The sequence below is a fragment of the Chiroxiphia lanceolata genome, chromosome 19, assembly GCF_009829145.1.
Source record: "Chiroxiphia lanceolata isolate bChiLan1 chromosome 19, bChiLan1.pri, whole genome shotgun sequence".
Taxonomy (NCBI): Eukaryota; Metazoa; Chordata; class Aves; order Passeriformes; family Pipridae; genus Chiroxiphia; species Chiroxiphia lanceolata.
The window spans coordinates 7,820,834-7,838,589 of NC_045655.1; the positions used below are offsets into that span (position 1 = coordinate 7,820,834).

General features: G+C 39.2%; 1 protein-coding gene across 6 annotated transcripts in view; it reads left to right on the forward strand.

Moving 5' to 3' along the window:
• The window catches only part of STXBP4 (syntaxin binding protein 4), a 67,975-nt gene that overhangs the window by 31,298 nt on the left and 18,921 nt on the right, over window positions 1–17,756 (forward strand). For 5 of the 6 annotated variants that reach the window (XM_032706759.1, XM_032706761.1, XM_032706760.1 and 2 more), the window contains 4 exons: window positions 448–624; window positions 2,649–2,765; window positions 3,289–3,338; window positions 4,507–4,640. In XM_032706759.1, coding sequence (XP_032562650.1) covers window positions 448–624; window positions 2,649–2,765; window positions 3,289–3,338; window positions 4,507–4,640 — 478 coding nt within the window. Of the gene's footprint in view, window positions 1–447; window positions 625–2,648; window positions 2,766–3,288; window positions 3,339–4,506; window positions 4,645–17,756 lie in introns of all 6 variants that reach the window. The other variant, XM_032706763.1, reaches the window with a different exon arrangement.

Below are 17,756 nucleotides of genomic sequence, written 5' to 3' on the forward strand. Positions count from 1 at the left end.
ACCATGTCCTCTTGTCTTGCTGATGGTTGCCTGGGAAAAGAGACCAACTCCCACCTGGCTCCCCCCTCCTGTCAGGGAGTTGTAGAGAGTGAGGAGGTCTCCCCTGAGCCTCCTCTTCTCCAGGCTGAACAGCCCCAGCTCCCTCAGCCTCTCCTCACAGCACTTGTGCTCAAGTCCCTTCCCCAGCCTCGTTGCTCTTCTCTGCACCTGCTCCAGCCCCTCAATGTCCTTCCTGAGCTGAGGGGTCCAGAACTGGACACAGCACTCCAGGGGTGGCCTCACATCCTACACTTTAAGAATTATCACTTGAACCACCCGACCGTAAACACTGGCAGGTAGCCCTGAGGTCACCTGCAGCACCTGTGAGTTCAATCTGTTCTTCTGTTAGCCGGGGTTGGAACTTTTCAAGGGAATTGTAACTTTTCCCTGGAACTGTGTAACCTGCAGGAAGCCAAGGCAGCCGTGGAGGAGACGAGAGCCCTGCGGAGCCGGATCCATCTCGCAGAGGCTGCACAAAGGCAGGCGCGGGGGATGGAGATGGACTACGAGGAAGTGATTCACCTGCTGGAAGCTGAAATTGGAGAGCTGAAGGCTCAGCTCGCCGATCACTCCGGCCAAAATAAAGTAAGCAAAGCAGTCGCCTGTCAGAGTTACCATGGTTTCCTCGCTGTTGTCATGTATCTTGTTTTCATTTTCTTTTCATCTGCTTTTCTAAAGTAGGTCACTGTTTGTCTTGTATTATTCAATAACTGGAAGGACGCGTGGGGAAGGGGGTGATGTGGAGTGTACGAGTCTTCCTTTGTCCAGATATCTTTGGGCTGGAAAAACAGGAGCTGGGAGAGGGTATGTGGGTCACAGGTCAGAGTGGCACATCTCAAGCATTAAGGCATGGAATAGTTTCTGAGCTGTAGATATATTGTCTTTAAAGGCTACACGTGTGCCTTTGTAAGTGGCCTTCACATTTATGTTTCTGATAGGCAAATAACAACAATATAAAGTCCAGCCCTGTTCTTAAGCAAATTTAGATTTAATCAAGATAATCACTTAAATGCTACTAATCCTGCCCCCAAAAAAAATTCTTTTTAGTTGAGCCTTATATTTTAAACCCTCTTCATCTCCAGTGAGGCATTTCAGAATATGCCAATGAAGAAAATGTTTGAGGCACTTTTAAATTTTTCCCAATAACTGCAGATCCATTTTCTGCTCACAGTAGAAGTGCAAGTAGGTTGGCATTTGTGTGGTTACCTTCCTTTTCTCATGAGAAATGGATGTACATATGACTTGATGAAGAAAACCTACAGAAATGTTGCCTTATTTCATCATTAGAATTAATTCAATATTACAAGGCATTAAAAGGTAAACCCAAGCTGTGTGGTAGACAAGCTTGCAGAGAACAACACAGCAAGTCCCTGTGGCTCCTGGAAAGGAATTCCTCTCATTCAATTGTGAGTTCATACCCTGGAAGTTCTTATTTCTGAACATCCAGGTGTGATGCCCCATCTTTTATGTCAGGTGATTTTGAAGCAATGCTTATTTTCTAGGACTGGTATAAATAGTAAAATTTTAAGAAATTCAGAAGGTGTGAGTTGCTTTCCTAGAGATTTGTTCTGGAGATACTAGTTTGAATTCCTGAAATTCTGATTGAGTATTCAAATACCTGTGTTGAGATTTAAGTCTCTACATTTCAGTATCAAGTAGGTACCAACCCTATAGGATGCTCTTTTTGGTCTGAAAGAGTGAGGTCCCTCACCAATCTCACCAGTGAGATTACCAAAGAAAGGTTTTTGAATCAACAGATTCTCTGATATTCAGGGTGATGATGATTCTGCTCCTTTGTACAATGTATACAAATGTCTGTACTTACTTGCTTCGAGTAAAGGCAGTAATTGGGTTATGGATTTCTTGTGAGAGTTTTGGAGTAGGTAGTGGGCTTTCAGAATGATCACCTGCAGTGCCATGTGAAAGTTTGTTTTTAATTATAGTGATATCTTCTTAATTTTGGAGAGATCTTTCTAGATGCTGTCTGCTCAGCAGCCAGCTCAGCTAAACAAACATGCCCATGTGCATGTGAAGGTTTTCCTCATGGTCCTCTCACACAAACAGGGGCTCAGCCTGAAACCTGGAGCCTCCAGGACTTGATCTGACAGGGCTCACATTGTCCCCAGCTGAAATAGGGAGGGATGCATAACACTGATCAATAGGTTACACAAGTGCATGCAGGGGGTGATTTTCTCCAGGCTGGACCATAATTACTGTGCTGGCCAAAGGGTGTGTGGATGCAAACTGGAGGACTGAGTTTGTTCACATACTGGCTGGTTATGCCACCCTGCTGACAGATGCTGTCACCATCAGGTTGGATTTTTGATCCATTCATAAATCAGTTAAAACTCCCTTAATTTTCAGCCCCCTCAATGTTATTATCCTCCAACTTTAAATTACCTTTAAATCATTTGCCAAAATCTGTTGCCCTCCGGAGCTGTTTTGCCAGCAGGTCAGGCATTCCTGCCTCAGGAGCAGTGACATGTTATTCAGAAATGTAGGAAAGAGTGTGTTAAACATTCTGAGCATCCCTTTCAGTTCACACCATGTATCTGTGTGAGCCAGGGGAAAAAATTACTGGAATAAAAGCTTTAAAATACCTTTTCCAGGATAACGTTCAAGACTTGAGAAAGAGAGTTACAGTGCTTGACTGCCAGCTGAGGAAATCAGAATCGACAAGGAAGACCTTTGAGGTGGCTACTGAAAAATTGCTACAATTTGTAGAGGTAACTTTGCCTTTCATTTCTGGCAGTAATTTATTTGGAAAAGTTTTTTTGTGTCCTTGTTTTGGAAGAATAAGCACAGTAAACTGACTCTACACTAGTTTGCAGGGATCCTTTCATTGCTAGAAATATAGATGGTGTATAAGTGTACAGATCCATCCAGGAATTTACTTTATGTTTTGCTGTATTAAACAAATGGAAATGATCATGTAAGTTTGTTCACTTGTTTTTTTCACAAACTGTATCAATTTCTTTGAAATTCCTCAGAAGCAAAAGACAGAAGAACTGATATTTGATAATACTTAGGAATGTTATGAAACAATAATAAAAGTGATGTTGTTATAACCCCTTTAAATGAAGTAAACATAATGTTTTGGTGTTTACTTTCACACTTCTAGCTGGCAAAAACTAGACTCTTTAATTGCAAATCAAATCCCCCACACCCAAATAGAACATGAAATTTTAAGGTATTACTTTTTGACTGTGTCTATCTCTAAACTGTTAATTTCTTGACTGTGGCCAACAGGTTGTGCATGAAATACTTTCAGATAACTCTACTTCCTCAACAGTTTTAAGGTAATGAAATGGCAAATTAATATTGAAAACCCTACTATTGTTCCCAAGTCTCCAAAACCTGTCTTGTAGCTATTTTTTTTCCTTATATTTTTGCTGTATAGTTCTGAGTGTCATTTTATTGGAGGAGAGGGAATGGCATGAATTATAAATTAGGCTTTCAGGATACAGCTTCATTAAAAACCTCTGAATTAAATTAAAACAGTTAGTAATTACATAGCTATGGTTGTCTGGATGTTTCCATGAAGTAATTATAATGTACTCAGGATTAGTTAAAATGCAACGAACTTTAACAGTGGGTTATAATTTTTTAAATTTATTTTTTTTTAGAATTGCCTAAGTGATTTTTGCATCATGATGAATTCAGTAGCATATAAATAAATTGATAACATGCATATCCATTTACATTTTATTACTTTTCTTGTAAAAGAAGTTGATCTTGTTGAATATCCTGGGGATATTGCCTAGGAATATTCAAAAAGATTTCAGCAGCCTTTTGTCCTTCAGAATATTGACATGACTGTAGTTATATATCCCAGATAGTGTTCCATTAATATTTTTGTAACAGTAAAGTTGTTTGGTCTCTATCCTGTGATCTTTTTCAGTAAAGCTCTCAAGGAAATCAAATGTATTTAAGTGAAGTGAGCTGGAACATTATTTCAAAAAAAAAATACAGAGGCTCAGACCAATGATGATATTGCAGATAGTCAGTGAAAAGCAGTTCCACTGGCACTGCACAACAGTGATATTGTCTGTTTTATAAAGCTCATAGAGGTTATTTTAGTAAATGGATTAAGTATCAAACACAATGCCAAGGTGACAAACTGACTCAGTAACAGCCCCAAAGACAATAACTGGGTCCTATGGAGCAGTGTCCCTTCTTAAATGCTAATACAATAATTCCATTGAAGTAAGTTCCTTCCCTGACACCCACTGAGTTCTTGATGCTGCACTTTGAGTCACGAATGTGGCTTGAACTGAGCTTTCCAAATACCTTTGTTGTGCAGACAGAACCGCCGCCGAGGCGAACTCATTGCTTTGGGGAGCACCCGTGGCTTTTGTCCGTGCAGTGAGACCAAAACCAATCCAGAAACACAGGTTGACTGTATTAAAAGCAGCAGTTTGCTTTATCACCTTACAAAGAAACCCTGACTGTTGTCTGTTCTCGTAGTGACGGGAGAGCAACGCTGTCCACCAAAGCACTTCTCGCCCGGCTGGGAAGGGTCGGACCTGCCGCCACCGCGGCTCTCGCCGCAGAAGCCAGAGACCTTGCCAAGTCTGTCCGTGCCATTCTGGAAGTAGATTGTGAGTGAGTGTGTGCATCTTCCTGTGCTTTGAAATGTGGCATCAGTTCATTAGCCAGGGAGATGGATCATTTGGTTCTAAATTGGATGGGGACTGGCAGGATAAATCATTCATAGAAGCGGAGGATAGTGCAGGTTCAGTGTCAGTTCAGTATGCTTCTTAATCAAACTAGAATTAGAATATAAAGTTATTCCAGAGTACATTTCTCCCCGAAAAACTTGAAGCAGAAAATTAATGCTAAAGTGAGGAATATGAAGATTACCAGAATCATGTAAAACTAGCAGAATTTCGTTACTTTAATGCTCTTTTTTTTTCATACTGGAATATTTACAACGTGTTTCTCTGCTGGATTTGCATTAACATGTATCAAAGTGTCTTCATTAAGATGTTGTTGCTCTAGGGAGTGAATGTAGCCAGCAGTTCCATTTGGAGATATCCATATATACCCTCAGGTCATTAGTAGGGAGCTGTTCCCATTGGTAAAAATGATGATAGTTCATGAGAGTTACTGTAATAAACTGTATCAGTTGGAAAGCTAAGAAACAACTATGGGTTATTGTAGGATTCCTGGTTCAGATCATCAAAAGGATGGTGTATTTTGATCACATTTGTCTATGGTTGAGCAGACATGTCAGTTCTAATCCATCTTAAATGGATTGATTAAAAAAAACAAAACAGAAATGGCCTGGTACATCACAGGAGGTTTGGGAAAGGTGGTTAATTATGGTTGTCAATAATTATTGTATCAAAGATTTGAATATCTTATATAGTTTCAGAATTAATTTAGAAAGGGACTGAAGAAATACGTTTGAGAAAATGTTTCAAGATATGAAAAATGTTTTATTTGACATTATTTCTGAAGCATTTATTTATTCCATCACTCTATGGCAAAAAAAGCAAAATGAGAAGATAAGATTTGTTCAGAAGTTTCCAGAATATTATAATTAAGAGTTACTGGTGGAAGTGAAAGAAAATAACAGTGACCAGGAGAGGAGATAATTGATTTTCCACTAGTGACAATGGTATTTCTGTCACATTGAGTTGGTTTTGAAACCCTACACAGGAAATTGTGCAAGGAAAACCCTTGGTTCTGAATGCAACTGAATTCTACCATGTGGTTGTGTCAAACATAATAGGTAGGATACATGTTAGAAAGCTCTGGAGCCACAGCAGGGATCCATTTTCTGAACCTGAGAATTAAAAATAGGTCTGCAGAGAAGGATTTAAAGATTGAACGTCATCTTTCTGAGTTCATTCTGATTTGGAGAGTATTACAGATAGATTTGGGCTCTGACGAGCTTGGGTATGAGATTAAAGCTTTAAACCTCACTTGCTTTCTCTCTTTCCCTCAAAAAAAAAAAAGTGGTTAAGGCAAAGTAACTGTTTGATAGCATTCTGTCTGCAGTCCTCTGTGCCAGCTTCTCACTCAGTGTTCTTCATGTGATCTAAAGTTTTCTTGCAGATGGGCTGTCATAAAAAGGGGGCTCTTGTGGAAGTAGCATTTCATAAATATCAGATATCAAAGACAAAAGTATAATAGACATTACACTGCAGACTGGAAGTTCTCCTTTTTTGCCAGAAAGATGTCTCCACCATAATAATTTGTTATTGAATGCTTAGAGAATTGGAGTTGATATTTTTGATGTTGCTCAGTGGATGAGAATGGCTGGCTGGGAAGCCACTGTGATGTATTTTACCTTCTACACAGAACTTCTCCTTCATTTTTTGCTTCATTTTGTGCAATATGAAGTGAAGGAGCCCCAGCCAAAACACCTCTTTGATTCATTTACAATACACGTGAAACTAAGTCTGGGTGCCAAGACAAGGTTGTGGAGCGTTCTTCCAAAGGAAAACTGCTTCCTTTGTTAAAGATCATCCTTGACAAGCAGGTCAAAATGACATATTTATGAATTAGCCCCACGAACTGTCCCCTTCTTCTGTAATAGCAAGACATTTTGCCCGAGGGAAGAAGCTTGAAGAAGTTCAGTGTATTCCTGAAAATCTTCAAGTGCATATTGCCTTGTGATAGTGCTGCAGATCAGTTTTCAGCTTTGCAGGCTGAATGACAGCTCTGTGAAGGCAGTTTGGCAATTCTTCAAGTGAGGACTGGAAAAAAAAACAACCCAACAGCTCGTTTTCCAATGCTTACTACTGCAGGATCCTCAAGATCCTGAAATGCAAATAACGAAGTAATAAACAGAATAATCGGGCTCATCCCTTGAAAGATTCATTCTTCATCTTCTTTAAAGGCTGTAAGGTATTTTTAGAAACTAAGCCTTGAGAGGCCATTCTGCTTTGCAGAATGCAAGGATCTCCTGAAGACATAAAATTACTTTCAACATACAAAGGGTAATAATGCCTCAGTGAAAGAACTGCAGCATTTAAAAGTAGTTGCTGCCTGCACTTAGTAGACCATATGGTGCAAATCAGGCTAAAAAGAATAGAGGGAGCATTTTCTTCTTTTCTATTACAAAATTAGAAAAGAAATACACTTGGTGCTGGTAATGGCCAAAATCTGATTAACCCTGGAACATACTTATCTCCCCATAAAATAACAAGCCATCGGCATTTTGAAACGGGCACTGGTTTAACACAGCTTTCAAGTATTTTGGCTGCTGATTTCCTCACTCTGAAACTTCCATCCAAAAATACAATCTTGCTCCTGTTGATGTAATCCCAGCCATCTGTATCCATGAAATGCTCTGGAGCCTGCTTCTCCAGTCGGGCAGGAACTCAAGCAGCACGTCCTGAGCTGTTTCATCCCATCGTGTTCCTTTAATCCGTCGTCAGCCCGAGATCTGACACACGGCAGTCGTGCTGAATTTCACTGGCATGATCCCCAAATCAGTATAAATTCCAAAAATCCTACTTACCTGGCTCATATTGATCTTGCTGGCCACAACAGTCACTTGTGCATTTGATGTCAAAGGCAGAAGTTTAGTTGCCCAGTTGTTGTATTCATTTTCCTTGGATGCTGACTGGATAAAAAGAAGGCAGTGGAAACTGTTGGTGCTCAGCTCAGTTAGTGCTTGATCTCTTGGTAAAGGTGGTTTTGATCTCAGGCATTAAAAGCTGAAATATGGAATTTTAGCAGTTTCTTCAGTTCAGGGTTTTTTCAACTATGTTATGTTCAATTGCCAAAACCATTCCACAGTCAGGAACGTTTCAGTTATCCCTTCCCATTCTTTTGACAGTGTGAGTGGAGCTAAGTTATAAGGCAGAGTAGGCAAATCTTCACAAAAAACAATTTTGCTATTTTGAGAAGAGCCAGCATTGCTAAGTATTCACATTTCTTGTGTTTATTTGTTGCAGGCCTCCTGTTTGTTACCACAGAATTAATGCCATATACATTATTGCTATTTTGTTCTTGACTCTTGTATCCTATGGATACAACAGGGCTGTAACTTTGCACAGGTCACTGGCTGTAGTTCATCAGGAGAGTTTCTATTAAGTTCACATGTAAACATGGGCTGTTCCTCATCCCCTTTTTTATGCCTGTACATCAAAACCCAGATGTAATTGTAGCATGGACAGGCATGTCCTGGTTAACTTGACTCCTGTTACTGGGTTAGTGATATTAAAGATGCATTTGCAGAGGCTGAATATCAAAATAGGTGTCTTCTGCTGATCCCAGGAGTACTGGCTGATTGCTAAGGCTTGCTGAAACTCATGTTGTTTTGTCTTGTATTTTTAGTATTAGAGAGAGAAAATTATTTCCTGCAAGATCCAATTTGTGGGGATGAGTCTGCATTGGGAGGGAATACCTTTGAAATTCTTTCAGCTAATAAACTAGAACTGTGCCTTTTCTTCCTTACTGGAAGAGCTGCCTGGGAAGGAGCAGCCTAATGATAACTAAAGACATAACTCTGTGTATTCATTGTTCTGGCAAGGCCATAAATATTTCAGTGAATTACTGAAATCAGAAATAGAAGAGACCTATTAAATTATACAGTGTATATCCTGAACACAGCTGTACAGCTCCCTTTTTAATAGTTTTTTTGCTAGCAAAAGAATTAAAATCAGTGCTGCATGCTTTAAAGATAAAAAGCTTATGTTTGTCAATTAAACACTTTCTGAGACAGTACTTCCATTAGAAAATATTACTTTTGGTGAAATAAAAATGCATTATTCCTTTGAAACTTTGAACAACAACAACAACAACAAAAGAGGTGAGTTTTCCCAAAAGAGAATTTATCAACTGTTTTATCCAAAGAAAAATTGCACAGTTTTGCAAGTCCCTGAAGGTTGAAGTTTTTTTCCTCAAAACAAAAATACTTAATGGGAAGATAATTTCATTTTTGTCAAAAGTAATAACATTAAATTATTCAATGAACTTTTTGCTATTGAGTCTTATCTGAGTTGACATTTAAAAAAAAAATGTGTTGGGTGGTACCTTTACACTGTCTTACCTTCTGGAAATCTTCCTTGGGAAAGGGCATGACTTACAAAGAAGCACAGATTGGAGAACAGACACAGACAATTATCTGACAATGTTTTACTGGTTTGGGTCTGTTGCTTTTTTTTAATTGCAATTCTGTGTCACTCTATGTTTGATGCAATGTTTCAGTGCCGTGTGCTTGATCCACATTAATTTTTTAATGCATAGTCATCCACATATTTCAAAGCAATTTAGCATTATAGCTGTGGTTTCCAGGCTCAATTCTGTCGTCAGCCACTGAACCACAAAACTCTTCTGACTGATTTACAACTTGCCTGCAGAACCTGGACACTTTTATATTCTTTTCAATTACAAGATTTATTATGATAATCTGTGAGAGTTTTTGAGGTTGGGTAGTGATCCCTGACTCAAAAAATAAAAAAAAAAAAAAGTGAGAATGCTGAGCTGTAGCATCATCACTGCTAAAACAGTAATATTTATGTGCATGGCTGTACTTTAAAGCAGTGCCTATAATGTTATGGAAATAAGTTACACCAGTGGAGCTAAATCAGTGTTGAATAGTTTATTAGGAAGGCAAGAAAAAACCCAAAACCTTTTGCAGTTATACCTTTCGCTGTGGTTTTGTTGTTTTCTTTGGCTTTAGTATTATTGTTGGGATGTGACTTCAGGTGCTGCGCAAGAAACCTAAAAACTATAATCTAAACCCTGTTCCTACACCCAGAATTGGCTTGGGTTTACAAGAAAGGCTTAGAAGGAGACAAGAAGAGATTTTTTGGTACATGATGAAATTAAAATGTATTACTTCTGTGAACACAGGACATAAAAATGCCTTGCAAATGGGAAGCAGAAGAACCGTCTGCATGTAATGTAAATCACACCAAAGTTTGTAAAAGTAGCACTCGGTACTTTGCCACCAAGGAATCAGGAAAGATTTGGCTGGAAAGGACCTCCAGCAGTCAGGTAGTGCATCCATGTGCCTCCAGCACCATGAATTATATCTCCATTAATCCAAATAGGTATTTGTCTAGTAAATCCCACAGCCTCTGTGGGCGAACTGTTCCCATCCTTAATTATCTCTGCCATTAGGAAACCTTTTCCTTTGGCCTAAATCCTCTTCATTGCAGTTAAAGCTCATTACTACTTCTCTTGACCCCTGGAGTTATTGAAAACATCCCACTACCTTCCTCCTTTTGGCAGCTTTTAACATATTTGAAGGCCATGTAGTGTCTCCCCTCTGTTTTCTGTTCCCCAAATAAATAATACCAGTTAGCTGATTTTTTTTTCCTTACCCTTTCCTTCTTTCCCCACCCTTTTATTTCTCTGACTCCTTTCCAATTCATCAAAGTTGTATTGAATTCTGTAGTTGGGACCTTCCTGTGGGAGACAAAAATGGAATAAGCTTGTTTGCTTTAAAATATAGCACACCAGTTCCCAAATGGTGTTCCCTTGCCCCAGTAGCTTCATGTTACTGGTTTATGTGAAGTTTGGGCTTTCCTGTGCCCCAGAACCAAAGGCAGCTGGGTGTACCCACTCCCTTCTGTGCAGCTGATTATCCACACCTCAGATACAACACTTTGCTCTTGTCTTCATTCAGTTGCACCCTATTTATTTTGAACATTTGATCCAGTTAGTCAAGCTCTTACAAAATTCTAATCCTGTTTTTCAATGGCGTTTCAAAGAAATGTCCGTTTCCCGGTGGGTTTTAAATCCTGAATTATCCCTGAACCCTCCTTCCTTGGACTAAACCCATGTTTTGTTGAATGTGAGTAAGGAATGACATTGTTTTCACTCGACTGGTCTTACTTGTAGATGATGTTACAGGGCCCAGGAATTAGACCCTGCTTGTTTAATTTGATGTCCAAGAATCAGAACATTACAGTAATTATGTGCAAGCAGAGAAGCCAGATAAAAGATGACACTAATAAGGATGGAATAATTTTATGGCCTGATCAAATCAGAAAATATATTTAGAGTATCAATTATGAAGGAGTTGCATGCTGATTTATTGGTAACTGAATATGCACGTTATTCCCCATGTTCCACGGCAAGGAAAACCACAATTCAGTGTCTAAAGCTTGTATTTTAAGACAGTTCTTTAAGGTGACCTAGATTTCAGAACTCTGTTGTTGCTGCTAGAAAAGCAAATTATTCTCTCTCCATTCACTTACCTTTAATGAGAAGAGATGAGTCAGCTTTTGAATAGGCACTGTCTGTCCTGACTTTCAAATCAAAACATTTTATTAATGAAAAACAAGCGATATTATTATATCTTAAAATGCAGATGACCTAACAAGATTAGTGCAGTCTCATTAGGATAATTGCCAGCATCTCTTAAGGAAGACTTCATTAAAAAGCAGACCTTTAAAAGTCTACAGCCTTGTGTAGTTCATAGTGTGACCCCTCTATGAAAAAAATTAATTGACTTTGTGCCTCTTCCCGTACAAGTTGTAGTTGCTCTTGGTAACTATGGAGACTGAAGTCGAAACTCTCCAGAATCAACAATTTTACTGGATGGTAAATACTTCCTAAATTGTCTTTCTATTAATTTCTGTTGACATAATGCTTAGAATTTCAGTATATTAATCCTTCATTATAGTATTGTGTTTTGGGGTGAAGGAGGAGGAAAGAAACTTCTGTAGGGTGGAGAGGCAGATTGCTCACAAGTCAGAGGGAACACACAGGTGAGACAGGGCTTGGTCTCCGTCCCAGATCAGTGTCTGAAACTCAGGAAATATGCAGGTGGTAAGGTGGGAATTGAACCTTGAGCTCTCAGGGCTGACATCCCTCTTTTTTGACTTGCAAGCACAGTTCAGATGCAGTCAGCTGGTGACGGGGAGAGGTGGGTACCCCGATGTGTCTCGTGTGTGTCCACACCCCCCTCAGGGAGCACCTGCCTCCTTATTTCAGGTAATAACAACAAATAACCCGACCTCGCAGTGTGGAGCTGAACCAGAGAAGTGTTTGCTTTGGGCAGCTAATGCTGAGTTAATTTTCTTTGGCTTCACAGCTCCGAGCATCCTGAGAGATCTGGATCGAAGCTGACAAGGGGAGGGGGGATGAGCAGACCTTTGTTGGGAATCAGTGTGTGCTGGAGCTATCGGGGCTCATCTTGTCTCAGAGGGCTGGGAGGATTTGCTGTCAGCTCCTGCAGTTGTCACATTTTTTCACTTCTCCTCAGTAGGTAGGAGTGAGAAGCTGAGGGCCAGCAGAGTTCCTTAGACATGTATGGTGCACAAGTGTGATAATTTAAATGGGAAGAAGTACAGAGAAAGTCGATTGCCAAGAATGAGAGAGGAAGCTTTTTAAAAGTATGTTTTAAGGAGAATTTTGCAAGAGGAAAAACATAATTGCTTGGTGCTCATGAAGGAGACCTAAAGGAGATACAAAATGTGTGTATGGCTCATACTGGATTTCTTACCTCATGGCCTGAGGCATATGGATCATTGGATGGGGATTTTTACCTTGCATTACTGATTGCTCTGGGTATTGTCTTTGATAACACAATTTTACCTATAAATGTCACCTTTTCAGTTCAGGTAAAATCCAGTGTGCTAAATTGAGGCACACTGTACATTTTTTTGTTTCCTTTCAGATTTATAACAAAAAATGAAATGTATCTATCCTAGATTTTAAGAACCTTTAGCATTACTTTTAAAATACACTGGCTTTACAGTCATATCTTCCTGTAAATAAACCCCTTCTTTTACTTAGGTGTAACTACAGGCTTTTTTGTATTGGGCTAAAAGGATATCTTGAATTGATGTATTTTTACAATTTTTCTGCAAAAGGAAAAAGTGTTACTTTGGCCTGTACTTACTGTGAAATGAGCTCAGCAGAGTAGTTCTGTCTCTCAATTGTAGGTGGTTCATTCCAGCCCCCTGAGCAGTTTTAATTGCATCATCAGTGCAAAAAAGTAAGATATTACTTAGCAAGAAAGGCCTATCATGTAATACTATTGCTTTTTAAATCTCAGACAATTTCTGCTCAATTCTAATTTTAGCCAGTCATTTTAATTTGTTACCAATGAATGCTTTCTAATTAAACTTATATTTAACGATCACATGCGTCAGTGAGCAGTGTGAGATGACAGTGATGGAAGTGGGTGGATCACACAATAGATGGTGACAAGAGGAGTTTATCCAGTAAAGGAAAGGAGGAGATGGATGAATTCTGGAACAGAGGGATCAGGGGAGCAAGAAAGGAGGGAAACTGAGGAAAAGTTTGAGGCTGGGCCATGCAGTTATTCCAGGCTATTTCCTACTTGTGAAAGCCCTGTGTGCAGAGCCTTGTGTTTCTGGATAAGAATGTGTTATTCCAGATTCTTTTTAATCAGCTGAAAGTGGATTGTACCAATTGAGAACAAGAATGTTCTCAAGAGAGTACTTAACTTCTGTGAATTTAACTATGTTTTTAGCCTAATGGCATTGGTGTAGAATTCCCCAGTGATGGGCTGTTTCTCTAATTTGAGGATTGATAATGTGTTTTCTGTCTTCTCTTCAGCAGTTTGAGATTCACAGGTATAAACAAAATGAATTTCAATTTCACTTATGCAAATGTTCATCAAAAATTGCTTTGGAACTTGCAGTGTATTCAGTCAGCAATGGAAGCAATAACATGTTCTTGACTAATCCCAAATAGACAACGTCATGTCACTAGTGGGAGACTGTAAAAGAAAAAGCCTGCAATGAATTCTTAGAAAGGAATATTTTTTTAGAAGCTGGACAAGGCTGAAAAAAATGTACTAGGGAACGTGCTTTTACCATTTTTAAGACTTTACCAGGGAGCTCTCCCAGCTCTGTGATCCTCGGGTGCTGTATTTCTCTTGCTGTGTCACTAATTGAGACTCTGTTATTGCAGCCCTTAGCACTGAAATAAAACAAAACATCTTAGAGTTGGCAAACTAAAGGCAGATGGGAGCCACTGGAGGATAAGGAGCACTGGTATGATTTTTTTTCTTAGCAGCCTTCTCTGTGAAGGGGTAGATTGCTGCATTCTGCAGTTTTCTGATTTTTTTCTCCACCTTATCCACAGATTCTTAACCACAATAAGCAAAATAATTTGGGGGTAACTGGTCACTTCGTTCTTTTGTACTTTCACTGGACAGGCAGTAGCATTTGAAAAAGAAGCAGTGTAGATGAAAAATACAAAAATAATTGTCAAATAATCAGGGTGTTAAGAGCATTTTTAAAAGCAAATAATAACAGCCAGTAGATTGTGCAAAATCCAGTGTTTGGTCAGAACAAGGTGGTCTGAAACTCCTCCCTGCTTTCACTCTCCCTCACTTTTGAGGGCTGATGCTCTCTTGACCTAATGACTAAACAGATAAATGACTAAACAGTAATGGTGAGGGACATATTGCTTCATGGTATCTTGGCCTCCTCAAAACCAGTTGTTGAACACCTGACTATCAAATGTGTGGTATGTGGAAAGGCCTTGGAAGCCAAATGTGATACATACTGATTTTATTAGAAGAATATTGAAATAAGCTTTTTTTTTTTTCCATGCAAGTTGCTAATTCACTCCTCTTTTTTTTCTGAAAGGTGATGACATCACATAAAACAATAATCATTACTAGAACTTTGAATTCCTTTCATGTGAGCATTTGAAGGGATGCAGTCTTTCTCCAGCTTTTTGTATGCTGCAAGACATTCCCAATTTTCCCCCAGTGTAGGTGCTCATGTTCCAGCCTGTGACAGCAGGTAATGCCATGGATCTGCTGTTTACCCCTGGCCAAAGGAGGACTTACCCAGCAGTGAAACAAATAGTAAAATGAAGTAAAAATGAGCATCAGCTCCTCTGTTTGCTTCTCATCTTAATAACTGTCTGAATTGCTTGGAACCTTCAGACCTGGAGAAAATTAGTCTTTATTTGAAAAATACGTAGGTTGAGTTTTTCTTGTTGCATTTTCAATATTCACCTTCTGAAAAGGTACAATTTTAAAGGTAATTATCCTTCTTGAAGGCACGTAGCAGCAACCTCATTGCTCAGCTGAATGTAGCTCTCACTTATTTCTGAAGAATTTAAGTGCACACACTGGGCAGAGTTTGTTCTAAATGTGGAGTTCCCTTGTTGAGTAGGAGAGGAATATTCTTATACTAATGTCTGATCACATGTGCTCTCTGAGGTCATTCTTAGTTCCTTAAATCAGTCAGTTGACTGGTCATTGTTCTTATGTTCAATTGCTGTTGTATCCAAACTGTTTCTAATTAACTGTACCAAACTCTTCACAGACAAATTTTAGAATAGAAGAAAGATATTTATAACAGTTTGTAATTTCAAAATTACCAAAAAGATCTTAAAGTTGATCATATAATCCTTCGGCATGAGAAGGAAACTATTTAATAACTCATTCGGTATTGGAACTTAGTTTGTAATTGTTTTAATAAGAGATTAATGGGTTTGCCAACATAGATGGGCCAATATATTGTGATTTATAGGCAGTGGGAATACACAAGCTCTTCTTTCACCACGCCCTGAATATCCAAAGTAAGACAAATATTTTTCCTGAAGCATGGTTTCTAGGAACAGGACTGAAGGGAGACAAGCCAATCTGCCAGCCATACTCTAAATTAACATAAATTTCAGCTGCTAGTATTTCCCACATGTCTCCACTTGAAGACTACTGACTCCATCTTTGTTTTATTAAATTACCAACAACAAAAGAAAAAAGCAATTTCTTTAAAATGGAATTTGATATGTGAAAGAAAGGAATGGAATGTCCCCTTAGCAGAGTATTATTCACGAAAGGAAACACATTTGGTTTTGGGAAGAGCACTTGAAGTGGTCCAAAGTGACACACAAGCAAATGCCAGAAGAGCATACTCACTTCTGAAAGCTTTTTTTCTGAATCTGATTGTTCATATTTAATTTCCCAATAAGCAATAAAGTACATTTTATGTTATTGATAGCCTCAAAAAAATAAAAGGCCATTTTTTGCCAGCACCCCACTGACAACGCTCGACAAACAAGGGTGGATACTTTTCCACAGAGTTTTGCTTTAGCTGTGTCAAATTACATAAATGTCTGGGATATTCCCATATTCCAGTAGCACTCTGGAGTCCAAGACCAGATAACTTAGAACCCCCAAGTCAGACCTTCAGCTTTCCATCCCCTTTGCTTTGCCCAGGTAGCTCAAAAGGGAAGAGCCAAAGGCACTGGAGATCTTAACTAACAAATTTTGCTTCATTACCGAGGCCACATGAGGAAGGTTTACATGTTGATAAGAGCTGAAATTGGTGGCTATTGAAAAGAGATCAGAATTCAAACCCACATTTATCAAGTGACAGAGAAAACTGGGTTTAATGTCCTCTGGCACATCTTTGATATCAAAAATCCTTTTAGCAGGTAATTCCTGTTTCTTAAAAAAACTTCATCAGTTTTGAGAATCTAATATTAAATATAAATAAATTATAAGGAGAGAAATAAAGGGTATGAGTAGCCCATCCTCTTGTGCATTAAAAAGATGTGTACAACTGGAAAAGTTGCAAAAGGTAAAAGGATATGTAAAAAAGACATCCTTATTTCTGTTGTTGGTCACAGAATGGTTCATTGTGAAACAGAATATTTGTACAATGTGGCTTTTGAATTCCAGATAGACACTACATCCCTTAAGCTTGATACTTGCTATTAATTCCAGGTACAGCCACGAGGCTGTTTACCCCTAACAGGAAAGGAATTGCAGCCAGATATCCTTTTAATGGTGGATAACAGAGCTGTGCACAATGCTGGAAATTAGTTTGTGCTTCACAAAAGGGTGTTTAGGGTGAGGTTTGCACCTCTGGTAGGCAGCTGTCCCTAAGCAATCCTTCCAGATTCATCACTAGTGTTTGGTGCCTGCTTGTAATGGAAGGAGGGTTTTAAAGTCAAGGCCAAAGTAAAGCACTTAAAGACATACTTATCTTGAAGCATCTAAATAGGCCAAATCTAGATAGAATCCTAGTGCACAGTGCATTTTTTTTTGAACAATTCTTACTATAGTCTCTAAATCTCTCATTTCCTTTGAGTAGTTTTATCAGAAAATAAGTGAAATAGAAGGTATTTGGACTGCAGTATTTCCGTGTTAGGGAAATAACTGCAGCTTTGAGTCGACTGAATATTCTGCTCTGGCATCTGCTTTACTGGCTTCATCTGCTGATCTGCACATATCTTTTGCTGTAATAATTTTTAACTAACTTATTGAAGAAAAAAACCCCACCCAGCTGCATTACTGTGGAGTTTATTGGTTCGATAACTGATAACCCGGGAAAAACGAGGCCTTTTCCTAATATCTGTACTTCCCCCTTTTTCCTTTAGAGACAAACTTTGATCATGCTGTGTGCAGCTGTTATTGAGGGAGAGTAGACACATCCTGCCTTGGGAACAGGAGGCACAACCTTTAATGTCTGTCACTTCAGGGAAGTTTATCACTTGGGCTGATGCTCATCTTTCTTCCTGCAACCCACCCAGTGTCAGCACCTGGTGCAGTTTATTTGTCCTGTTGACCCAGGGAAGTGATAAAGATCCATGAGCTCCACACTTACCAAGGATCAGGAGGACTCTGTTTGCCCAAGGGCTTCATTTCCTTTCAGCTTTATATAATGTTGACTTTCCAGCAGTGGTTATCCCAGCTGGCATCTCGCAGGGAAGGAGGGAAGCAGTCACCAGGGATCCTGACTGGCTCAATGGGACCAGCTGCAGCAGGGCTGGGGCACAAACAACAGCAACTGGTTTCTTGTTGG